The sequence below is a fragment of the Muscardinus avellanarius genome (genome assembly GCF_963383645.1).
Source record: "Muscardinus avellanarius genome assembly, chromosome: 10".
In the NCBI taxonomy this organism is placed as follows: Eukaryota; Metazoa; Chordata; class Mammalia; order Rodentia; family Gliridae; genus Muscardinus; species Muscardinus avellanarius.
The window spans coordinates 32488600-32515233 of record NC_137796.1 but is presented as its reverse complement, the minus strand read 5'-3'; the positions used below and the strand labels follow the sequence as shown (position 1 = coordinate 32515233).

Genomic DNA, 26634 nt, shown 5'->3' with positions numbered 1-26634 from the left:
CAGGAATGTTCAGGAATTGCTCAAAAAATTCTCCTTAATGATTGAAAATAATTTTTCACTATGTGGACTATTTTTGTGTGTGTGCGCGTGTGTGTGTGTGTGTGTGTGTGTGTGTGTGTGTGTGTGTGTGTGTGTTTGAAACAGGGTCTCACTGAGTTGCAGAGGGCCCCACTAAGTAGCTGAGGTTGTCCGTGAACCAAACCATGATACTCCAGTCTCAGCCTCCTGAATGCTGGGATTACAAGTGTGCAGCACCACTGAGTTGCAAAGGGCCTCACTAAGTATCTGAAGCTGTCTGCGAACTACGATCCTCCTGTCTTGTCTCAGCCTCCCAAATGCTGGGATTATAAGTGTGTGCCACCACACCTGGCCTTATTTTTTTTTCTTTTTTTTTTTTTTTTTTTTGTGATTCTGGGGTTCCTGGAAGCCCTTCTACCTTAGGGCTATACTCCCAGACCTATTTTATAATTTTTTATTTGGAAACAGGGTCTCTTAAGCCAGCGCAGCTGGTTCGAACCTGCGCAATCCTCCTGTCTCTTCCTCCCAAGTGCAGGTATTACAGGCTTGGGCCATTACGCCTGGCTCTTATTTTTAATCACTCATCACTATCGTCTTGTTATTTAAATAAGTCTGTTCACCGGCTATAGTGGCGCACACTTGTAACCCCAGCATTTGGGAGGCTGAGACCAGAGGATCGTGGTTCATGGACAGCCTCAACTACTTAGTGAGGCCCTTTGCAACTCAGTGAGACCCTGTTTCAAAATAAAGAATAAAAAATTGGGCATGGAGTGTAACTCGGAGGTCAACTGCCTCTGGGCTCTATCCCCAGACCCGCAAAAAAAGAAAGAAAGAAAGAAAGGATAAAAATAGGGCTGGAGATTTAGCTCAGAGATAGAATGCTTTTGGGTTCCATCCCCAGTTCTGCAAAAAAAAAAAAAAAAAATTAATAATAATAATAAGTTTTTAAAAACTGCAAGATTTGGGGGTTTAAAGAATGGGGACAAGCCAGACACAGTTGTCCACACTAATAATCTCAATACTTGAGACTGGGATTACAGGATTATAGGATCACAAATTTGAAGCCAACATTACTGTATTTCAAACTGAAAATAAATCATGGCTGGATTGTAGCTCAGGCATAAATACTCTTGGTTTAATATGAATGAATGAATGAATGAATGAATGAATGAATGAATGAATGAATGAATAGGGAAAGGGAGGGAGGGAGGGAGGGAGGGAGGGAGAGAGAGAGAGAGAGAGAGAGAGAGAGAGAGAGAGAGGTGGTACATGCTTGTAATCCTAGTATTTTAGTATTTGGGAGACTGAGATGGGAAGGACCACAGGTTTAAAGCCAATATCAGCAACTTAGTGAGGCTCTTAGCAACTTAGACCCTGTTTCCAAAAAAAAATAAAATAGGTTTGAGGGTATAGCCCAGAGATAGAAGGCCCCTAGGTTCCATCGCCAGTACACTACATACATACATACATACACACACACACACACACACACACACACACACACACACACACAGAAATTATAAATGAATATGGGATGGGAGAGTTGCAAAAACAGGTCGAAAGTTCAAAGAGGCCTATTACAAATCTCCAAGATTTGTGTGTGTGTGTGTGGTATGTATGTGGCACTGGGGGTTAAACCCCAGGGCATTCTACCTCTAGTTCTACCCTCAGCCCTGTTTTATTTTTATTTGGAAACAGGATCTGCCTAGATTTATGAGAGTCTAAGACTATCCTCAAACCTGTGATTCTCCTGTCTCAGTCTCCGAAGTATTGGGATTACAAGCATGTGCCACCACACCCAGCTCAAGATTTTAAATTGAGAAATAGAATGATGATTTAGTCCAAGCATTGCTTGGTTTAGAATATATCAAATAATAACTAACACTTCTACATATATTTAGAAAACCAATTAACTCTTAGTTTGTTTAGAAACTAAATTTTTATCATTATTCATTGTTTTTCATTTGTTTAGGTACTTCCATTCCATCAACTCTTGGTGCCAATGGAGTGATATTAGACAACCAGCCTGTAGTCAAGAAAAGGCGAGGAAGGAGGAAGAATGTAGAAGGTGTTGACATCCTCTTTTTTAACAGAAATAAACCACCTAATCATGTAAGTAAAGTAATACTAAAAAATTTCTGACTCCTTGAGTCTAAAATTTAATCGTAATAAATATACATATTGCTGTTTTGTGTTTTTAAGAATAACAACAAAAAAGAAATTAAGCCGAGTGTGGTGGCATACACCCGTAATCCCAGTATTTGGGAGGTTGAGACAGGATGATCGCTGGTTCAAGAACAGCCTCAGCAAAGTAGCAAGACTCTGTTTCAAAAACAAATAATATATAGGGCTGGGGGGTATAGTTTGGAGGTAAAATGCCCCTGGGTTCAATCCTCAGTAACACACACTTGAAAAGAAAGAAGTTAGAAGTATGCTATATATTACTTGTATATAAGCTTGTATCTCAGTTGAATCTCATACTAACCAAGATTCATGAAAATATTAAATTTTAAAGATTTAGCAGAATTTTATGCAACAACTTATTTTCCTTCAAAAAAGAATTACTTTATTGAACCAAAATTAGAATGGTAAAGCATGAAGCTGGGCATGGTGGCGCACACTTGTAATCCCAGCATTCGGGAGGCTGAGACCAGAGGATCGCGATTTGCGGACAGCCTGAGCTACATAGTGAGGCCCTCTGCAACTCAGTGAAACCCGGTTTCAAAATAAAGAATAAAAAATAGGGCAGGGGCTGTAGCTCGGAGGTTGAATGCCTCTGGGTTCCATCCCCAGACCCGCAAAAAAAAAAAAAATGTAAAGCATGAGAATAAAGATTTCATTTGGTATTTTTCTACAGGTCACTTTAGGCTTAACCACCTCACAGATTTCCACAGGGATAAATTCAGCATTATCCTATACTCAACCTCAAGGAATTCCTGACACAGAAAGTCCAGTTCCAGTTATTAATCTTAAAGATGGGACAAGACTTGCGGGAGATGATGCACCGAAGAGAAAGGATTTGGAAAAATGGCTTAAGGAGCACCCGGGTTATGTGGAAGATTTAGGAGCTTTTATTCCTGTAGGTGATACTTAAAAATCCTAGTATATTTTGTTTCTCTGATTTGTCAAACCTATAATGATAAAGTGTAAGTTCCCATCCACGTAGGTGAAATATATACTCTTGTATAAAATTTATGGAAATTAACAAAAAAGTGTTATCTTTCCTATGATACAATATAGTGTCATTCTAAATTGTTTTTTCAGTAAGTATTTATTTATTTTTTGTGTAAATGTGGTACTAGGGATTGAACCCAGGGGAGCATGTTACCTCTGATCTATACCCCATCCCCCCCCCCTTTTTTTTTCTTCAGTACTAGGGATGAAACCCAGGGGCATTCTACCTCCTAGCTATATCCCTAGCCCTATTTCTTATTCTTTATTTTTAAACAGGGTCTCACTGAGTTGCAAAGGGCCTCACTAAGTAGCTGAGGCTGTCCGCAAACCGTGATCCTCCTGCCTCAGCCTCCCAAATGCTGGGATTATAAGCGTGCACCATCACAACTGGCTTTCCTAGATCCCATTTTTAAAAAATTTGTTTTGGTCAGGTGTGGTGGCACACACTTGTAATCCTAGTACTTGGGAGGATTTCAAAGAATAAAATAGGGCTGGGAATGCCCAGTACCACAAAAAAATAAAATAAAATAAAAAGGGCTAGGAGTGGAGCTCAGAGGTAGAATGTCCCTGAGTTCTATCTTCAGAATCACCCCCCCAAAAAAATTGTTCTGAAACATGATCTAAGTTGCTGAAAATATTGCTAAGTTGCTGCAGCTGTTCTTGAACTTGCAATTCTACTGTCTCAGCCTCCCATGTATGAAGATTATGGGCATGATTGTGCACACATGTAATCCCAGTACTTAGGAGGCTAACACAGGAAGATTGCAGGTTTTCAGCCAGCCTCATCTACTTAGTAAGGTCCTCTGCAATTTAGGGAATCCCTGTTCCAAAATAAAGAATAAAAAATAAAGCCGGGCGTGGTGGCGCATACTTGTAATCCCAGAATTTGGGAGGCTGAGACCAGAGGATCGTGGTTCACGGATAGCCTCAGCTACTTAGTGAGGCCCTTTGTAACTCAGTGAGACCAAGTTTCAAAATAAAGAATAAAAAATAGGGCTGGGGTTGTAGGTCAGAGGTAGAATGCCCCTGGGTTCCAACCCTATTACCACAAAAAAATTTAAAAAATAGAATAATAATGATCATAAATTTCAGTAAACACTAAAATTTAACTATGTGTCTGCCATTATACTTAACATGTAATTTTCATTATCTCATTTTAACACACTTTACAAGTCATTATAACTTTTATAGGTAATGAAATTTCACACTGAAGTTTTAAATAGTCCAAGGTCACATAGCAAATAGTCTTAAGTCCAGAGTCCAAACTATCCCTCTCCTCCTCATTCCCCAGCTATACTAGGGATTGAAACCATGCATGCTAGGCAAATGCTCTATCACTGAAATATATCCCCAGCTCAGAATTAGTGCTCTTAAGCCCTTCTTCAAGCTATCAGAATACAGCTCCTGGGTCTCCACAGATGCAGAAATTTATGTTAATCAAAGATGAGAATCAAACCCATTTGGTAGTATACTCCTGTAATCCCAGTACTTAGGACAGAAAAAAGAGATTGACGGTTTGGGACCAATAGGCCAGTCTCTATTTCAAAATAAAAATTAAAATAGGGCTGGAAATATAGCTTAATGGTAGAATGCTCCTGGTTCAATCCCCAGTACCCAAAAAAAAAAAAAAAAAAAAATCAGAGGAGAGTCATATTTTATTTTATTTTTATTCCTCTTAACCGCTGAAATACTATCTACTTTTTTTTCTCTTTTTTTTTCTTTTTAGTACAGGGGCATTCTACCTCTAAGCTATATCCCCACACCTTTTTTATTTTGAAACAAGATCTTGCTAAATTACTCAAGCTGGCCTCAGACCTGTAATCCTTCTTTTTCAACCTTCCAAATAGTGGGATTACAAGCATGCAATTCTGCTTATCGTTTTTTGGTTTTCTCACTCATAGAAATCTATTATTTATTTTCCAGTACTTTTATTATCAGACCCTGATTATACAAATCTTATGTCAGAATCAAGGCCTTAACATTTCTTTATGTTTTTTTTTTCAATACTGTGCATGGAATCCAGGCGCATTCTACCTCTGAGCTACACCCCCCAGCCCTATATTTTTATTCTTTATTTTGAAACAGGGTCTCACTGAGTTGCAAAGGGCCTCACTAAGTAGTACCTGAGGCTATCTGTGAACTGTGATCCTCCTGTTTCAGCCTCTCAAATGCTGGGATTACAAGCATGAGCCACCACACCCAGCTCTGTATACTTTTTAAGGTAAAAAAATATAAACATACTTCCTATACATAAAGTTAGTAGGCCTGTTCTATCTGCCTCCATTATAAAGATCAAATGGATAACACATAAAGCTATCTGCTACCCCATACTTTTCAAAGTATATTTTAAAATGTGGAAAGAGAGAAAGTAAGAGCTGACATTTCACTGGTCCATGAAAAAGGGATCAGTAGACACTGACCAGGTTAACACAAGAGGAAAATATTGTAGCCTTTGTTGAGCAATGACAGAGAGTTAAAAGAGGATAGAATGAAAGTTGTATTTATTAAACAGTGACTAGTCTGATGTTTCAGAGTATATAGAGGAACAAGTAGGGTCATAGTAAATGAATAGAAAAGGTGAATTGAATATGTCCAGGTTGTGGTAGATCTAGTATACCAGACTGAAAAAATTGAGCATTAGTTTCTTAGAATGTTATGATTGCTTAGAAATAGATATAATTACCAAGATTTGTTAATAGTTGCAGAGATAAGTAGCATAGTTGGATGGAAAGTTTTAATTTTTATCGCTGGTTATGGGAGTGTGTGTGTGTGTGTGTGTGTGTGTGCGCGCGCGCGTGTGGTACTGGGGATGAAACCCTCAGGGCTACACTCCCAAACCTATTCTATTTGGAAACAGGGTCTCTAAGGCTTTGAACCTACACGATCTTCCTGTCTCTGCCTCCCAAACGCGGGGATTACAAGCGTGCGCCACCACACCCGGCTGGGATGATATTATTTTTAATTTTTCCAGTTCTGGGGATTGAATCTAGAGCCTCACACATGGTAGGCAAGTGCTCTACCAATGAGCTACTCCCCAGCCCTGGATTTGAATGCTCAGTCGTCTCTTCCACTTGCTATCTCTATGACCTTGAATGTTATCTTTTAATATGGTGAGGATTACATGAGATGAGAAAAATAATTGGTAGATGAAGATAAATGAAAGGTACTAGCACAGATTATAAATTGTCACAGGACTGGGAAAGTCTGGTAAATTTCTCCTGAAATTTCTCAGAAGAGGAAAAACTTGACAGAAAGAAAGAGAAAGAAAAAGAAAGAAAGAAAGAAAGAAAGAAAGAAAGAAAGAAAGAACGAACTATAAGTTAGAGGAAACTGCTCAAGCATCATTGGTAACTCTTTCAGATACCACTCTGAAGTGTACTATGGTCTTTGGGAGCATTTAAGAAAAGAACTAGCAAAGCCCTGCTCATTTCAGAGCCAAGGGGAAAACCAGACATTCCTGAGATTACATTCCTATATTCTCAGCAAAACAGGAGGCTTCTGCAGGAAGATTACAAATTCAAGACTAGGCTTGGAAACTAAGTGAGACCAGAAAAATAAAAAATAAAAAAGTTAAATTTAAAAAGGGGGTAAGAGGCCGGACATGGTGGTGCATACTTGTAATCCCCACACTTGGGAGGCAGAGACAGGAGGATCGCACAGGTTCGAAGCCAGCTATGCTGGCTTAAGAGACCCTGTTTCCAAATAAAAATATGAAAAATAGGTCTGGAAGTGTATCCCAGAGGTAGAAGGGCTTCCAGGAACCTCAGTACCACCAAAAAAAAAAGGGAGGGGGTAAGAGATAACCATGTATTATAGTACATGCCTGCAATCCTAGTACTTGGGAGGCTGAGATAGGATCAAAGGTTCAAGGCCAGCCTCAACTACTTTCCAACTCTGTTTCAAAATGGTGTGTGTGTGTGTGTGTGTGTGTGTGTGTGTGTGTGTGTGTGTCACTGAGAATTGAACCCAGGGGCAATATGTCTCTGAGCTAATATCCCAACCCCTTTTATTATATTATTTGGAAACAATATCTCACTAAGTTGCTGACATCCTCACTAAGATGTTGAGGCCGGCTTTGAACCTGCAATCTTCCTGTCTCAGCCTCTCAAGTAGTATGATTACAAATGTGCACCACTACATCTGGCTCTTTTATAGTTTTTTTTTTTTTTTTTTTTTTTTGGTGGTGGTACTGGGGGTGGAACCCAGGGGCATTTTTCTACCTCTGGGCTATACTCTCCCATACCTATTTTATATTTTATTTGGAAACAGGGTCTCACTAAGTTGCTGAGAGCCTCACTTAAGTAGCTGAGGCTGGCTTCGAACCTGTGCGATCCTCCTGTCTCAGCCTCCCACGCGCTGGGATTACAAGTGTGTGCCACCACGCCCGGCTCAAAAAATGAAAATTTTTATAAAGGGGCTAGATGTGTAGCTTGGAGATAGAATGCCCCCGAGTTCTATTCCCAGTATCCTGTGTGTGTGTTTGGGGGTTGGGGAGCCAGTGGTAGGATCCTGCTTTCATTGTAATGGCCTTGAAAACACTTTTTAAATGTATAATTTGTGTGTGTGTGGGGGGGGGTTCACACAATACTTTTATTAAAATACTTAAAGTTTTAATATTTTTAAAATGTGAATAACTAAAGAGTAAATGCTTTCACATCTAGGATTAAATTACTTGTATTGGCTCACTTATAGTATTTTGAATTGTTTTGCAGAAGCAAAAATTTAAAAGATATATCTTTATATATTTTAGCGAGTACAGCTTCATGAGGGAAGACCTAAACAAAAAAGGCATCGTTGCAGAAACCCTAATAAACTAGATGTTAATAGTCTCACTGGAGAAGAACGTGTTCAGCTGATTAACAGAAGAAATGCCAGAAAGGTACTTATATATTTGTTGCTAATCTCTTACATTGATTCAATATTTAAGAGTTTTCTAGAACAGTTTTATTATGCATTATTTTTAGTAGACCTAGCAATGGATTGAACCTTGCAGATTTGTAGAGAAAGACATAGATGGTAATTTTATGTAGTCTAATTTCATATCTCATAGCATTAACTAAACTACTAAAGGAAATAAGCAAGTCATTCAGCATATATGAGCCTAAGCAGTGCCTTCACATGTGGTAGAGTACTACTCAAGGGCACTACACCTAAGGCAGTGGATCTCTTCAAGAGGCAGTGTTTCCAAATAAATAAAATTGGTCTGGAGATGTAACTCGGAGGTAGAATGCCTCTGAGTTCAATTATCAGTACCACAAAAAAAAAAGAAAGAAAGAAATTTGCCCTATTTTTATCACTATCATTTTCTTTCAGAAAGCCTTAAAGTGTTTCTTTGGTCAAAATTGACACAATACACATTATTCTTATAAATGGAAATAAAATGTCTTAAACAAAAATATTTGGCATTCCATTCCTGTGCTTATAATTGATTGCTTTGCTGAATGAAAGAATATAAGATTTTTTCTAGAGCTTTTTTTTTTTTTAATAGGGTCTTTTAAGCCAGTACAGGCTGGCTTTGAACCTGTGCAATTCTCCTGTCTCATACCCAGCTAGAGCTTGTGGTGTTTTGTGGTTTTTTTGTTTGGTTTGTTCGTTTTTTGGTGGTACTAGGGGTGGAACCCAGAGGCTTTCTACCTCTGGGATATACTCCCAGACCTATTTTTATGTTTTATTTGGAAATAGGGTCTCACTAAGTTGCTGAGAGCCTCACTAAGTAGCTGAGGCTGGCTTCAAACCTGTCTCAGCCTCCCAAGCACTGGGATTACAAGCGTTTGCCACCACACCCAGCTTAGAGCTTGTTTTGAATCAGATATAACTCAGCATTTATTTCCTTAAGTTGTCATACATTTAAATAAGTTATATCTCAGCAGGGTGCAGTGGTGCATGCCTGTAATCTTAGTACACAGGAGGCTGAGACAGGAGAATCTCAGTCTCAAGGTCAGCATGCACTTAGTAAGGAAGACCCTGTTTAAAAATAAATAAAAAGGGCTATGGATGTAACTCAGAGGTAGAATACCCCTGGGTTCAATCCTTAGTACAAAAAAATGTATATATCTCTTTTACCTCATAAAGGAAATAGTGGACGAATTCTGATACCTTTTTGTAAATGAAGCTTGAACACACTTTTTTTTTTTTTCTGATGAGCAAGAAAAAAAATCAGAATGAAAACATGGCCTCATAAGTCAGGTGCGGTAACACACACTTATAATTCCAGTACTTGGGAGTCTGAGACAGGAGGATCACAGGTTCAAAGCCAACCTTGGCCACTCAGCAACCTAGTGAGACCCTATTTCCAAATAAGAAATAAAATTGGGCTGAGCATGTTGTTTAGGGGTAGAATGCCTCTAGGTTCAATCCCCAGTGCCACCAAAGGACAGACAGACAGACAGACAGACAGACAGACAGACAGACAGACAGACATGGCCCAGGTTAAGAACAGCAAATTTCTCATTGAGTTCTTTTACTCAGAAATTAACTTTAAGCCGGGCATTGTAGCTCATGCTTGTAATCCCAACATTTGGAGGCTGAGACAGGAGGATCACAGTTCACGGACAGCTTCAGCTACTTAGGCTCTTTGCAACTCAGTGAGACCCTGTTTCAAAATAAAGAATAAAAAATAGAGCTGGGGGTGTAGCTCAAGGTAAAATGCCTGTGGGTTCCATCCCCAGTAAACACACACACAAAAAAATTCACTTTACATTGGTCATGATAATTCCCTGATTGTTTTTTGCTCCTTGTTAAATGTCCTCACTCCTACAGGTATGGTGGCACATGCCTATAATCCTAGTATTCAGGAAACTTAAACAGGAGAATCACAGGTTTAAGACCAGCCTCATCAAATTAGCAAGGCTTTCAGCAACTTAGTGATAACCTGTTTTAAAATAAAAAGTGAACCGGGCGTGGTGGCACACGCTTTAAATAAATAAGTAAATAAATAAATAAATAAAGTAAGCAAGCAAGCAAGCAAGCAAGCTTGGGAGGCTGAGACAGGAGGATCACACAGCTTCGAAGCCAGCCTCAGCTACTTAGTGATGCTCTTGGCAACTTAGTAAGACCCTGTTTCCAAATAAAGTATAAAATAGGTCTGTGAGTATAACCCAGAGGTAGAAAAGCCCCTTAGTTTCACCCCCAGTACCACCAAAAAAAACAAGTAAAATAGGGCTAGAGGTTTAGCTCACAGGTAGAATACCCCTATACCACTCAAAAAAGAAAAGGGAGGGAGGAAAGGAGAGGCGAATATTTTATAACATTTTTACTTAATTTTGGGCTTGCATAGATTTTCATTATGAATTTTTGCACTTTATTTTATACCAAAAGTTCATATTACTAAATATTTTTATTAAATTTGTCTTAGCCACATTTAAGAAGATGGAATTTTACTTGTTAGGTTTAATAGTAAACATTCTAAATTTTAAGCTGGATACAGTGATACATGCTTATAATCCTAGTACTTGGGAAGCTGAGATAGGAGAATTGCAAGTTTGAGGCCAGCTTCGGCAACTTAGCAAGACCCTATTTTAAAGTAAGAAATAAGCAAATAGTGAGACTCTATTTAACCTAGCAAGACCCTGTTTCAAAATAAAAAATAGGGCTGAGGGTGTAGCTCGGAGGTAGAATGCCTCTGGGTTCAATCCCCAGTGCCACACAAAAAAAATTCCTAAGTTTTATTTTTAAATCTTATAGCCTCATGAGGATCCTGTTCATTTTCATAATTTATAAAGTTGATGTAAGGCTTAGCTCAGTAAGTTACTAAGAAAAATAATCTACTTACTAAACCCCAAGGATCTCTCCTTTAATAAAAAGAAGAATGAAATAGAAATTGCTCACAGTATAAAGAATATCAGGAATGCTTGATGAGACCCTTACAGATAATATAACTTACTGTCTATAGCCAGGCATTGAGGGGCACATTGGTAATCCCATTTCTTGGGAGGCTGAGAGAGGATCGCAGATCCTGGGTTCCATCCCCAATACCACATACACACACACACACACACACACACACACACACACACACACACACACACACACGAAAAAGATACAGCATGTATTCATGTGTTGGGGATATAGCTCACTGGTAGAGCACTTGTCCAGCATGCACTAGGCCCTAAGCTCCATCACCAAAACTACAAAAAGCAAAAAAAAATAGTTAAATAGATTGATTGATAAATAATGTATTTATTTAAAGGGGTGTTGAAGAAGAAATTACTCAAGAAATATCTTAGCTGGGCATGGTGGTACATGCCTATAATTCCAGTATTTGGGAGACTAAGATAGAAGAATTACAAGTTCAAGACCAGGCTCAGAAAATTAGTGAGACCTGTTTCAAAATAAATATTGGAGAAAAAAAGAGAAAGATATTGAGGGTGTAGCTAAGAGCTAGGATGCCCCTGGATTAAGTCTATAGTACCAAAAAAGAAAATATCTTTCTTAGTATCATGCTAATTATTACATGTAATGATTTATATCTTTGCAAATTTACTTACATCACTTTTCACATATACAAGACATGTATCATATCATACTTTAAGTTAGACAAATTATATAACTTCTCTGAAGCTCAGCTCCTTTCTTAGGAAAATAGAAATAATACTGTATAATCTGGACATGGTGGCACACGGCTATAATCCCAGTACTTGGGAGGCTGAGACAGGAAGGACACAGGTTCAAGGACAGCTTTAGCAAGTACTGAGACTCTTAGCAACCTAATGAAATCCTGTTTCAAAATAAAAGTAAAGGCCGGGCGTGGTGGCGCACGCTTGTAATCCCCGCGCTTGGGAGGCAGAGACAGGAGGATCGCGCAGGTTCGAAGCCAGCTGCGCGCGTGCTGGCTTAGGAGACCCTGTTTCCAAATAAAAATGTAAAAATAGGTCTGGGAGTGTAGTCCGGAGATAGAAGGGCTTCCAGGAACCCCAGTACCACCAATAAATAAATAAATAAGGGGACTTCCGGGAAGATGGCGACCGAGAAAGGCGGGGCTTGGGAGCTCCGCTAACAACAAATATCCATTGCCACAAAATCAGCGCCTTTCATAGCCAGAAAGCACCATCGCCAGTGAAACAAAGAATCACCAGGCTCCAGAGAGAAAGCGGACTGAGAACAGAGCCACAGAGGAGATACACCGGCCTTGCGCCCGAGGACGCGGCAGACGGCAGAAGCGCCATGCTGCCGGCGGCAGCGGCGAGTTCACCGGACGGCCAGAGCAAGCCGAGGTGAGCCACTGAGGAACAGCTAGGCGGGATTTCTCCGCGCAGAGAGCATCTACAGCTCCCAGTGGCCGAGCTCAGCACACGCTGCAGGGATTCAGAGTGGAAATCAAAATCAAGAAGAAAAACGCCAGCCCCACAGCCGAGGGTGTAGCAGCGGTGCCATATTGCTACCGGCAGCAGCAGCAGCGAATTCAGCGAGGCCAGTACAGCTACATCTGCGTACTCAAGAACAGTGAGTCAAATTGCGGGCCACAGAGGAGTAATCCCTGGGACTTGACCCAGTGGGGAAGGGGCGGTGGCCGAGATGTCACACCATAGGAGAACGCGCAACCTGGCACCCCCCACAGTCTAAGGCAGCCTCTATCGACTCTCTGGGTCGGAGACTCTGTGATAAAACCCAGTAAAGGAGTAGTGGGGTCTGAGATACTACTGACTCGAGATCCAGAACACCTTAAGGGAAGTCATAGTGACCCAAGGGAAGAACCCAGAGAAGGCACAAACATCCGAAATCATGGGAAAGAGGAATAATACTGGAGCAATGAATGCCCACAACCCCACAACATCAGAACCCGATAAAACAGAAAATCAGAGATTTCTAGAAGATCAAATCAGGAAAATAACTGTAGAAATAATAGAGGTGCTTCGAAAAGAACTCAGAGAGAGCCAAAAAGAGATAAAGGATGCAATTAATGAAGTAAAGGCCTCAATTCAAACCGATTAGAACACATGGAGAACAGAATCTCGCTCTTAGAAGATAAGCAATCCAAAAATGAAATCATAGTTTCTAATCTAGAAAAAAATATCCGACAGCAGGAATCTGATATTGAAGAAATATGGGCCCATTTTAAGAGAGCTAACCTAAGAATTATTGGAATAGAGGAGGGAAAAGAAAGTGAAACCAAAGGGATCAACAATCTCTTCAAGGAAGTAATAGCAGAAAAATTTTCCAAACATAGAGCAAAGAGGTTGATACAAAGGTCCAGGAAACTTATAGAACTCCCTTTAGACAGGATCGGAGAAGAGGATCCCCACGCCACATAATTGTCAAAATGACCAATGTGGAAGCCAAGCAGAGAATCTTAAAGGCAACAAAAGCAAAGGGCCAAGTGACATTCAGAGGCAAGCCAATTAGAATCACTCCAGACTTCCCAAACCAAGTCATGAGAGCCAGAAGGGCTTGGAGTAACATATTCCAAACTCTGAAAGAAAACAACTTCCAGCCAAAAATTTCCTACCCAGCAAAACTTTCTATCAAATTAGATGGAGAAATAAGAAGCTTCCATGACAAACAGAAACTGAAGGAATTTATGTCTTCAAAACCAGCACTAGAGAAAATACTCAAAGAGATTAACTACAAAGAAGAAATAGGTAACACACACCAGAACCAGAGAAACAAGAGTTTCCATCCAACAGACAATTAAGATTGGTTATCTGTGGAGATTCATTATTTATGTTAGTCTTTTACCTATCTCTAAATGGTATCGTTTGCCTTTATTGTTGTTAATTTTTAGGATTTCGAGTTGGAATATTTAGTTAAAAGATTATCATTTCCACCACCAAATGTTCGTGGAAACCTTGTCAAAAATAACTTGACAATATAGGGAAGAATTTAGCTCTAGGCTTTTATTTAACTCCAATGGTTTATATATCTGCCTTTAGAATAGTACTACACTGTTTCAATTATTGTAGCTTTATATGGTTTGAAATCAGAAAATATATATCTTCTAGCTTTGTTCTTTTTCAAGATCGTTTTGGGTACCTAGAGTCCATATTCCATATTAGGATAGATTTTTTCTGAAAAATTAATATATAAATATATGATAGTTTCACCTAAAAAAAATAGAAAAAAATATTCTCTGGTAAGAAAGAAAGTAAAAGGAAATATTGAAATGTTATCTTTAAGTCATCAAAAGCTTGGTATCAGACAAATGAAACTGTTACATGAGATTATCATTTTTAATTTTGGATAATTTGCTATAATACTAGATGTCAACCACTAAGCCAAGCATGGGAAGGAGGGATGGGGAGGGAACGGGGTGGGGATCGGGTGGGGGCTGACTGGGCAATGTGTGCATGTATGTCTACAAAAGTTTGTATCCCACTATGATGTATGAATACAGTGCACCAATAAAATAAAATAAATAAATAAATAAATAAATAAAATAAAAAATAAAAGTAAAATAGGGCTGGGAGTGTAGCTTAGAGGTAGAATGTCCCTGGGTTCAATCCCCAGTAATCCACCTCTTCTCCCCTTCCCCAGAAAAAAAGGAAGGAAAGATGGATACTGTCTCCAAAGGATGTTGTGATAACTAAAATTATACATTTAAAATCCTTAGCTGGGCATAGTGTTGCATTTCTGTAATCTTAGTACTTGGGAGTCTGAGACAGGGATTGCAGGTTCAAAGTAAGCCTCAGCAACTTAGTGAGACTTTCAGCAATTTAGTGAGACCTTGTTTCCAAATAAGAAATTAAATAGGGCTGGTGGTGTATCCTGGAGGTAGAAGGCCTCTGAGTTCCATCTCCATAACCACAAAAAGGAAAATAAAATTCTTAACATAATACTTGGCATATAATAGTAATGCTTATTATATGCTAAACGTTACTGTAAGGCACTTGAATTGTCTCATTTTATCTTCATAAAACCCCATGAGGGAAGTATTTTTGTTATCCTGTTTTACAAATCAGAAAACTGAGGCCCAAAGTGATTTACTGATTTGCTCAAGTTGACATAGCTGGTAAGTCTGACTCCAAAGGCTGTTCTTAACCAGGCTATACTGCCCATCCAGCGTAGTGAGTGCACAGTAAGTAGTAGCTCTTCACTTGACTGTTGTAGTTATTCTACTTAAAACATTTAAAATTACATTACAGTGTGTTTGTATATTTTATCAATAGTTCATATGGATTGTGATGGTCCTTTTTAATATAATCAATATAATTGTAAAGATTGTTAAAGATGGTTCGGAAAGTACGTATTTCAAAGAAAACTGCAGCACAGAATAAAACCAAAAAAAAATTGTTTTGCATATAATGTGTTACACATCTAAACAATCTATTTTTCATTTACAGGTTGGAGGTGCATTTGCTCCCCCTTTGAAAGACTTATGTAGATTCCTAAAAGAAAATTCAGAATATGGAGTAGCTCCTGAATGGGGAGATGTTGTTAGGCAATCTGTGAGTATTTCAAAAATGCCAATTCATCATTTTAAAAATTAGATGTCATTTAATTATATCTTAGATTAAACTTTCAGTTAAGAATTAGTTAAGCCAGGCGTGGTGGCGCAGGCTTGTAATCCCCACACTTGGGAGGCTGAGACAAGAGGAGCGCGCAGGTTCAAAGCCGGCCTCAGCTACTTGGTGAGGCTCTCAGCAACTTAGACCATGTTTCCAAATAAAATATAAAATAGGTCTGGGAGTGTAGTCCGGAGGTAGAAGGACTCTGGGTTCCATCCCCAGTACCACACACAAAAAAAGAATTAGTTAAATATCTCTTGAGCGTGTATTAGTAACTTTTTAATTCACCTGTTTGTTTTGTTTTGTTCTGTGTTGTGCTACTGAGGATTGATTTCAGTGGAACTCTACCAGTGAGCTACATCCCCAGCTCTTTTTATTTTGAGATAATATCTCTGAGTTGCTCAGTCTGGCCTCAGATTTGCGATCCTCCTGCCTCAGCCTCCCGAGTAGTAATTCAAATTTTTTACTTTTAAGAACATTTGCAAATTTCTTAAATGCCTATTGAATTAGAATGTAAAACCAAGTTGGGCACAGTGGTATATGCCTGTAATCCCATCCAAGGCCAGCCAGGACAACTTAGAAAAACTCTGTCTCAAAATTTAAAAAAAGACAGGTATAGTGACATACCTGTAATACCAGTACTTGGAGGCTGAGACAGGAGAATCCCAGGTTTCAGACCAGTCTCAGAATTTTAGCAAGACTTTTAGTAACCTAGCAAGACTCTGTTCATCCCCCAATACTACTACATAAATGGATGGATGGATGGGCTTACTGGTAAAGAGACCCTGGGTTCAATCTCCCATATCACAAAAATAAATAAATAAATAAATAAACAAACAAACAAACCGACAAATAAATAATGGTTTGTATCATACTAAGAATTTGGGAATAAACCAGTGAGCCATCCATATATTTGAAATTTATTCAACTATTTTAAAAGTTGTATCTTAAAAGGACACCTAATGATAAGGGAGAAAATATTTACAGTATGTTAAATATGATAATCGTTAAGATCTTAGACTATTAAGGCCTAACCATATGGTAAATGTGAATAAATAATAACTACTCTTTCTACAGATATCCAAATGAAAATGACAGGCTGTAAAACTAGATTTAGTATGATCCTGTTTTTTTTTATATAGAAGAGGAAGTGAGAATTGTAGAATTAGTTTAAGTGCATAGGGTAAAAATGGAAAACATGTCCTGAAATGTTAGCAGTGGTTATCAGTGATAAAATTAAAATGATTTTTTTCTTTTTACTTATTGTTGTCATGATTTCTGCAGTGAGCCCTAATGTATTCGTAAAAAGTCAGTTGATCAGAGTTGGTGATGTAGCTCAGAGATAAAGTGCTTATATAGCATATATAAGGTCCTGGGTTTCAATCCCTAGTACTGAAAAGATGATAGATAGTAGATCTATAGATAGATAATCAAACAGGGTATGGTGGCACATACCGATAATCCCAGCTACTTGGGAATCTGAAACAGGAGGATCACATATTTAAGAATAACCTTGACAGTTTAGGCACATCGTGTCTCAAAATACAAAATGAAAAGCCTGGGAATGTAGTTCAGTGGTAGAAAGAGTCCCACTAGAGTCTTTCCTTAAACCACTATCTAGAGCTATATTATCACAGATTGTAGCTGCTAGGCATATATTATTAAGCACTTGAAATATGGCTGGTCTTTATTAAAATGTGTCCAGTGTAAAATATTCACTGGTAAAAGTTTTATACCCCCAGAAAATAATGGAAGAATTACATGAAAACAGCATAGATTCTTCATTATTCTAGATTTTATGGTTTCCAGTCTGCAGCTGCCGCCGCTGTCCTGAGCCATGTGATCTTTTTGAAGATCCTTTTTTTTTTTTTTTTTAACCCAGGGGGATTGTACCTCCGAGCTACACCCCCTGCCCTATTTTTTATTCTTTATTTTAAAACAGGGTCTCACTAAGTTGCGGAGGGCCTCACTAAGTAGCTGAGGCTGGCCGTGAACCCAAGTACTGGGATTAAAAGCATGTGCCACCATGCCCAGCTTGAAAATCTTTTTCTTCTTGGCTCTCTCTACTTCCCAAAGTGATAATCAATGAGATTCATATAGTGCATCTCATTTTAACTTTAGCCTTTTACTTACTTCCCTTATCCTTTCCTTATTGTTCTTCCAGATTAGGCCACATCTTTGGTCTTGTAAAATAAATGATTATGTAAGAGTTATGAAAGTAGTACCTATTTGAAAATCTCAGTGGACCTTACTTTTTCTGTCTTAAAAACTTGTGCCTCATAATATGAAAGAAGGCTAAAGACCTTTCTACTCTCTTTTCCTATAATAACCTGAGAAGTGAAAGGGCCGTTTCAGTCAAAATTTTATAACAATAAAATTAGGCTATCTCTTTATTTTTTCTTTTTTATTTTATATTTATGTGGATCATATTGAAAATGGCATACATCCAGACTGTGCTTGGTGCCCTCTCCCATCCACCACTTCCCCTTCCCCCCTCCCAGCAATGAGTGTCCAGGTTGACCATGCTACATTCATACTTTTACACATATTTGAATGTAGTTCCTCCATTAATCAACCTCAGCCTTCTTCCTCTCCTACCCTTCATGTCAGCTTTGCTGAGGTTAGGTTATCTCTATAATAATGGATTATTTCATATCAATACAGTTTATAAGTAATTTTTTAATAGGCTACTTCTATTTAATAGGCTACAGTTTATAAGTAATTATTTTAATAGGCTAGTTGTATTTTAATTGGCTACTTGTATGATAATCTAATTGCTATTGATTTTATTTTCATGTAGCTATTACTAATAAATAAATACTAAGAAGTATATATATATTTCTTCCAGGGGTTTCTTCCAGAAAGTATGTATGAACGCATTCTCACTGGCCCTGTTGTGAGAGAGGAAGTCAGCAGGCGGGGGAGACGGCCTAAAAGTGGAATTGCAAAAGCCACAGCAGCGGCAGCTGCAACTGCCATCAGTGTTCCAGGCAATCCTCTATTAGCCAATGGGTTACTTCCAGGTGTGGATCTCACAACTCTTCAGGCCTTACAACAAAATCTTCAAAACTTGCAGTCACTGCAAGTAACTGCAGGGCTGATGGGAATGCCTGCTGGCCTTTCTTCTGGAGGAGAAGCTAAAAACATGGCTGCTATGTTCCCCATGCTGCTGTCAGGAATGGCTGGATTACCAAATCTGTTGGGCATGGGAGGAGTCCTGACCAAGCCTGCAGAATCTGGGGCAGAAGAGAAAAAGGGAAAAGACTCTAAGGAACTGGAAGGAAAAAAAGAAAGGACAGAGAGCCAAAGTTCAGAGAATGGTGGAGAAAACTCTGTAACAAATTCTCCTTCAACTTCTTCTACTGCTGCATTAAATTCAGCTGCAGCTGCCAACCCCTTAGCTCTTAATCCACTCTTACTATCTAATATACTTTATCCAGGGATGCTTCTCACTCCAGGCCTTAATCTTCAGATTCCAACTTTATCCCAGTCCAATACTTTTGATGTACAGAAAAACAAAAACAGTGACTTGGGCTCATCTAAGTCTGTAGAAGTCAAAGAAGACTCCAGAGTTAAAGATCAGGAAGACAAAGAGGGAACTGAACCTAGTCCTCTCAATGAAAACAGCACAGATGACGGTTCAGAGAAAGCGGATGCTTCATCTGGATCTGATAGTACATCATCATCATCTGAGGATTCAGATTCTAGTAATGAAGACTGAGTTCCAGACTCTGCACTTAAATTATGAACTGATTTTGAATTTTACTTTAATTATTAATTGTAAATATCCCAGTGTTGAGTGCATCAATAACTTACTGACCGAACATTTCAGTTATTTGTTTAGAAGTGCAAACTGCTTTCAGAGACGTTTTGCATGTAATATTTCTTAAGATTCATAAGTTTCTGAACTCGTATGTACTATCAAATACATAAAGGTATAAAATTACAACAAAAGGCATTATAATTTTGTTGGGGGTTAATTTTATGAAAATTATACTCAATCAGAGTTGTATATTTAATATATTTGCAGTGAACACAGAATACTTTATGCATATTACTGATTTAATTTGAATATAGTTTTACAGCCTCCTTGACACCTATAATTTACAGATCAAAACTCAGCAATAATTTGGGCAGCTAATGAATGTCATGAAAGCTGTAGAATCTACATCACCATCCATTGCTTTAATTACATGAAAATGCTCTAGTGTGTGATGCACTGCTGATGTTTCCAATTCAGGTACACGTATGTTTTAAAGAAGAAATAAGTTTCCCAACCAGCCAGTTTAACTGGCTACCTGTTACCTCAGCTGAGTTAGTTTAGGACGTTTACATTCGTTTCTAATTCTGTACTTGTTTTCAGGGGTTTTTTAAACACATCCTATATATCATGTTAATCTGGCAAGGAATATGACTTGCTTTTTGCTGAGCTTAACTCGGGAATCAGTAAAATTAAGTCATGAAATAATCCTGTGTCATGTGACTTTGGCACCCTATAGACATAGTTAGATTTAACTTTTCAAAGCTTGGCCTATTAGAAATAATTATGTCTCAGAAAAGTAGTGTCTGTTTCCAGGATTCAGAAAAGGCAAACTCATGAAATGCCACTGAAAAGACTTTCAGCACAGCATATTTCATGTAAAAGAAATTGTTTGTTTGCTTTATTTGTGTAGATTTCTCTTTGTGTTTTATGTCATGGAAATATTCCAAAATAGCAGATAATAGTGGTAAAGTAATATGCAGATAGCCTAAATTTATTTTCAGTTTCTAGGTATAAGCAGACTAAATGTTGCTCAGAATCAGTGTTGGGTTATCAGTTTATATTAAATATACTGAGCTGCCCACTTTGAAAATGCACTTTGAATAATCTCAAAAAGATGTACAAGTTATACCTATAAACCACAAAAATGAAGCCCAAGGCTTCTGTTCAATTTCTTAGAATCCTTTACCATGTAAAATGTGTCTGATATTTAATTTGTAATACAATTTTTCCTGCTAAAGCTGCTATTTTTCTGACAAGGTAGAGGTCCAGGTTTTACCTTCATATACATTGAAAACAATTAGAACTGAATTGGATATAAAAATATTTACAACCTAAGGAGAGATAAATGTTAGCATTTTTTCTGGTACCCAAACAAATCAGTGATAAAATTTTTAAGGGGATTAACTTGGGGGGAAGAAGTACCCCGATTCATTCCTACAGAAAAAATAACTCAGTATGTTTTGATAGAACTGTCGTTTTGTCACGAATGAAGTAATTATATTAGGTTTTCCAAGACCTTTACCAGTAAATTATGTTTCTGTATGTAAAATAACTAACCCTTATTAGACAGTGTTATTTGTATTTACAAAATGATATAAGTTCCATTGAGATTGTATTGATTTTTGTATTTTCCCAAACTAGTACTTTGATTTGATAGTCCTTTATGCAATGTCTTAGCAATAGTCACTATTATGCCCATCCAGGAGAAGTGGGTAGTAATTTTTCATCATGAAAATGATATATTACATATTTAGTATCTTCCCTTTGCAGTATTGCACTTTTGTTTGAATAGAGTACACCTATGAGATAGCCAAAGTTTTTCAAACACAATTAACTTAGTTTGCCAGTGGAGTATTTCAACAGCATTCATATTTCCCTCCAGTTCTACCCACATGATCTTTATTCCTTTCTTTCTCAGTTTAAAAAAAATTGAAATACCTAGATCTTGTCACTAAAATCTAATTTATATCAAATCTATGAGATAAAGTATTTTCCTAATTATGGTCAAATGAATTTGGTTAACATCCTAGTGATTCTCTTTGTATGTAATAAGGCAATTACAGTTTTCAAAGCATTAAAGCTATGTTAACTTTAAACATTCTCTTGGGTTTCTAGACATTTCTATGTAATATTGATTGGGGGAAAGTTGTCCAGCTATCAGCTAAAAAAACAAACAGACATGCAAATATCATTGTGTTAAGGGTTATAAGGAAAAAAATCAGTAGAGTTACATAATACTAAAGTTGCAGTTGAAAGGATATCCAAGTATGTGTTGGTAGTTACTAAAAGAATTATAGCTGTTATTGCCTTGTATTTATAGCCCTTGTTTCAGGTTTCATGATTCAAGTCTTAGTCCAATTTTTCTTTTGGACATTTGCAATATTTACCAGTTGTGTTTTGTGTAGTCTGAATTTGCTTTCTGTAGTTGAGCAAACGTCTTAAAAGTCATTTGTAATTTATTAAATTACTTTCTATGATGTTCTATAGAGCAAATGGAAGTTTAATTATTTTTTATTAAACATATTCTTTGACTACCCATGATGTCAGTCTCTGTACATGACAGTACTTTTTAAACTGCATTTTATATGTATTCTAGTTTTGGAAGAAGCCACAGCCATGTGTGTGCGTGCGTGCGTGCGTGTGTGTGTGTGTGTGTGTCTGTCTGTCTGTCTGTCTGTCTAGGGATTGAACCTAAAGGCCTTCTACCTCCAAGTTATCCTCAGCCCAATTTTCTTTCTTTATTTGGAAATAGGGCCTCACTAGGTTTCTGAGAGCCTTGCTATGTTGCCAAGGCTGACTTTGAACCTGCCATCCTCCTGTCTCAGCTTTCCAAGGTCTGAGATTACAAGCATGAACCTCCACACTCAATTTTCCCTAGCCCTCAGATTTCCCCAGCCCTTTTTATTTTTGTTTTGAGACAAAGGCTCACTAGGTTGCTTAGTGTCTTTCTACACTGCTAAAGCTGTCTTCAAACTGGGGTCCTCCTGTCTTGACCTTCCAACTACTGGGATTATAATAATATGCCACTATGCCCAGCTTGTCATGGTGTGTGTCTCTGGGTGTGTGTCTGGGTGTGGCATTGAGGAGCCAACATAGGGGCATTCTACCTCCAAGCTCCACCCATAGCCCTTTTGTGTGTGTGTGTGTGTGTGTGTGTGTGGTACTTGGGGTGGAACCCAGAGGCTTTCTACCTCCAGGCTATACTCCCAGACCTTTTTTATATTTTATTTGGAAACAGGGTCTCACTAAGTTGCTGAAAGCCTCACTAAGTAGCTGAGGCTGGCTTCGAACCTGTGCAATCCTCCTGACTCAGCCTCCCAAGCACGGAGATTACCCACAGCCCTTTTTATACTTTGTTTTGAAACAAGAGCCTCACCAAGTTGCTGAAACTAGTCTTGATTCTCTGATCTCAGCCACTCAAGTACTGGGATTACAGATGTGTGCCACCACACCCAGCCCCGTAGTCATAAATCTTTAAGAGGAAAGTGAAGGGTCGGCGCGCAGGAAAGACCCAAGGCCAGCCATCAGAGATAAGCAAGCAAGCAAAAACTTTATTAAGACAGCCCAGCTCCCTTTTATATCAGGCAGCTGGGAGGAGGGGTACGGGACGTTTACTGATTGGATGGTTCATACCCCAGTGAGTGTGTTATCAGGGGACTGATTGTTGGGCATCCTGTGGCCCCTTTGGCTATGAGGTAGCCAGCACAATCCGGAAGAGAAGCCGGAGAGACGCCATCTTTGGCATGACTGGGCTGTTTATCCTAACATTCCTCCCTTTTTGGTTTTTTAGGGGCAGGGGGCATCGGATAATCATTTTGACTACTTCCTGTTGAGAGGGGGCAGCGATGGGAAGGGGCCAGGAGGAGTAGGGAAAGCAGCCTCCAAGTCCATGCCATAAAAAGTAAATTTCATCGGGGCAAAAGTTGACGAATGTTCCCTGAAGATGCAGATCCCACAGGGACATGAGCCAGTCATCAGGACGGTGGATAGGAGGTATCATCCAGCTATCTTCCAGGAGGGCTTGTGTCATAAGTCTCCATCGCGAAGGAATCCATCTCTGTATGCTGTCAGTCGTCCCTGGGAATCGGCATCTTCTGAGTTTCGAAGCTGGTAGTTTCTAAGGAGAAGCTGGTTAAAAGTATGATTAGATATTTTATTTACCTGGTTTTGTATGAGCTTAGTTATGCAGAGTAAGAACATGCAGGCAACAAATATAATGAAAAGTGGACCCAGGATGGGCCATATCCATGTAAGTATCCTTTAAATCTTATTGTTAGCTCATTAAGCCTGAGTATATTTTGCTCTACTATGCCTGATTCATTAACATAATAGCAACACTCTTCCTGTAAGAAAACACAGGTTCCATCCTTTTCAGCTGTCAAGAGATCAAGGGCCCTATGGTTTTGACATGTTACCTGGGCCAGGAATGTAACCTGTTCCTGTAATGCTCAGAGTGATTTGGCAGTTGATGTGAGGGCACTTTCAAGTTTATTGCCTAAATCATCAGTGGCCCATAAGGCATAGCCAGGGCCCCTCCTGCAAGTCCATTTTCAATGAGGGAGGAGGTTAAGGATACCCCAACCAGAATAGGGAGAAAAGCAGTTCTTTTTGTAAGCTTGGGTGGGGTAATCAGATATTGTAGTTCGGCATAGCTGTAGAGAGTCAGTTGTGGGACCACTGTGACCAAGAAACAGGGAGTGGTGGAGTTGGGATATATGACGTTGCTGAGAGTCCCGTTGCACCAGAAGAAATGGCCTGGTTGGGTATAACTGGGACTGGCAAGAGTGATAATGCACTGACAAGTGGGATCTCAGGAGGAAGGTGATGTCACAGAAATGTAAACTCTGTTTGGCTGGGTGATACTGTCGTCATTGGGTTCCCATAAGGGAATATTTTGGAGAATATGAAATGAATCAGTTTGAGAGGCGAAGGCATACTGAGAGGCGTTTATAGGCACTGCAGCTCACAAGGGCCAGGCAAGTGATGCTCAAAGGAAACAGTTTGAGGGGCTCAAGGCAGGAGAGGTGAGATTTAGAACCCATAGAGTTTGGGTAATTAACTGAAACCATGTATATGCAAAGGAAGACGGAGCAGAGTTTGAGACTTTTCGGAGAGAATTAAGTACCACCTGAGCTGAGTGTTGGATATCCGTGGAAACTTGTGAAATTTGGGTGCCAGTGGATATATATATTCACAGAAGAAATAAAGTGAACTGCAAAGGGTAGAGGCATATCCGTTACAGTAAACCTTGGCTGTAACTCCAGAAGCCCATCTTGGATCACAAGGGTCAGGAATAGTATAAATGTAGGTTTTAGTTTTGGGGTTGAATTTAAAATTTCCTGATCCTAGTTGTCCTAGATAGGCATCGTGGATTTTGCATGACCAGTATGGGCATCCACCATATACATTATCCCAATTTGAGTTGCAGCAAAAACTTTGTTTGGTCAAAAAGAAAACAAAGGTAAGGGCAGATAGCTTGATGGAATGGCTTAATGGTAGGAGAGAAGGCTAATTGTATACTATGAGAACATCCCATCTGGGGGCAATCAGCCATTGTAGCTAGTTCAGTGACCATTGTATTGTTTTCAGTGTAGGTTTGCTGAACCTAGAATCTCCAGACCAAAGGTGAGAAAAAGGTTACAGGAAAGCATATGAAACTAGTGAATACAAAAAGGTAGTTATTCATTTTCAGGTATGGGAGAATCCAAGCAAAGTCGAGATACTTGGAGTTTGAGAGGATTATGAGGGGAGTTAGTGGACATATAAGTTGGTCTATTATCTTAAGGCGTCCGGGTTTTTTGTGTGTGTGTGTGTGAAGCTGCTGAATCAGGTGGTCGGATATGCTCTGGAGCCAGTTTGAGCCTAGAATATATGAATCCAGGGAGTATATTGGTTATTATTTAATTTAAGTTTTGCAGCAGTAGGCGTACATAGGATAACCTGAGCCGGGCCATCCCATTTTGGTTGTAAGATAGGTTTGTCTCCCGGGGGGTTGAAATAGACCTGTTGTCCTATAGTTAAGGAGGAGATGGTGGGTGCCTGCTTGGGGTCAGGGAGTAGCCAGTCTTGATATTTCCAGAGTTCTGATCTGAGATGGGATAAGAGAGGAAAGGCTATTTGTGGAGGAAAGACATTGGAATGAGGAGAAATTCCTGGGGGGAATAAAGGGGCAGCCAAACATAATCTCAAAGGGAGATAAAAGGGAGGGTTTTTTTGTTTTGTTTTTTGGTTTTTGGTTTTTTTTGGTAAGGCTCAAACGCATAAAAGAGCCAGGGGAAGTAATTTTATCCAATCTAAATGTGTTTCTAGAGACAGGTTTGTGAGCACTTCTTTGAGGGTGCGATTTGGATGTTCTACCTTTGTTGATGCTTGAGGATGGTGTGGGCAATGAAAATGCCAAGGCAGAGATAGAGCTCAGGCTACAGATTGAGTTATTTGGGAAGTGAACTCAGGGCCATTATCAGATTGTAAAGAGGAAGGCATGCCAATGTGGGGGATAATTTGAGAAATTAGGAGATCAGATACTGTAGAAGCCCTTTTATTGGAGGTTGGGAAGGCCTGGATTGTGGGGAGCCATTAAGGTTTTCCCCTTTAAGAATACTTCTGACTGTTCTTTGCCCAGAGCCAATAAGGTTTGGGGTCATGGAAAGTTCAATGTCTGAGAGAATCTCAGGTGGAATTGATTGGTTTGACCGTTAAGCGCACAGATGGTGACGGCACAGGCTTGATTGGTTTGACCGTTATGCGCATAAGTGGTGACATCACGTTACGAGGGTTAGTTGACCGGGAGCGGTACAAATAGGACGAGAGCGATAAAACCGGGATCGGTCAGTAGAGATATCGACCCGGGAGTGTACTGCCGATCCTTCCATGAGAGAATGAAGTATTCTATGAATAAAATTCATTGAATAAAATTCTTTTCATCCTCACTCCTCTCTTCAGAACCCATACTTTTGCCGGCTGGCTCCGGCAGGTGGTGGCCCGTACGGGGAGATTCTGAAACTGAGGACCCAGTGAAGGACACCGCTGAATAAAAAAGGAGCGCGCCCAAAGGCTCGTGGTGGCGGAGTAACGTGGAAGTTGTAATATACAATGGGTCTAAAAATTGGTCTTTTGTTTTTTGTACAGCTGTTAAGAGATATGCTTAGTGTTAGGAAAACTAAGATAGAACACAAAGGTGCTTTGCCTTCACTTCCTCAGGAAGATGAGGAAACTGAAGAGGAGGAGCGGCTTGAGGAA

At 39.2% G+C, this 26634-nt stretch overlaps 1 protein-coding gene across 7 annotated transcripts in view; it reads left to right on the top strand.

Moving 5' to 3' along the window:
• The window catches only part of CHD9 (chromodomain helicase DNA binding protein 9), a gene marked incomplete at both ends in the record, with an annotated part of 198204 nt that extends 178851 nt beyond the window's left edge, over positions 1-19353 (top strand). For 5 of the 7 annotated variants that reach the window (XM_080702507.1, XM_080702505.1, XM_080702504.1 and 2 more), the window contains 5 exons: positions 1991-2130; positions 2876-3097; positions 7943-8071; positions 15468-15572; positions 18481-19353. In XM_080702507.1, coding sequence (XP_080558633.1) covers positions 1991-2130; positions 2876-3097; positions 7943-8071; positions 15468-15572; positions 18481-19353 — 1469 coding nt within the window. The remainder of the gene's footprint in view (positions 1-1990; positions 2131-2875; positions 3098-7942; positions 8072-15467; positions 15573-18480) is intronic. The other 2 variants (XM_080702508.1, XM_080702506.1) reach the window with 1 other exon arrangement.
• Between the last annotated feature and the right edge of the window lie 7281 nt (positions 19354-26634).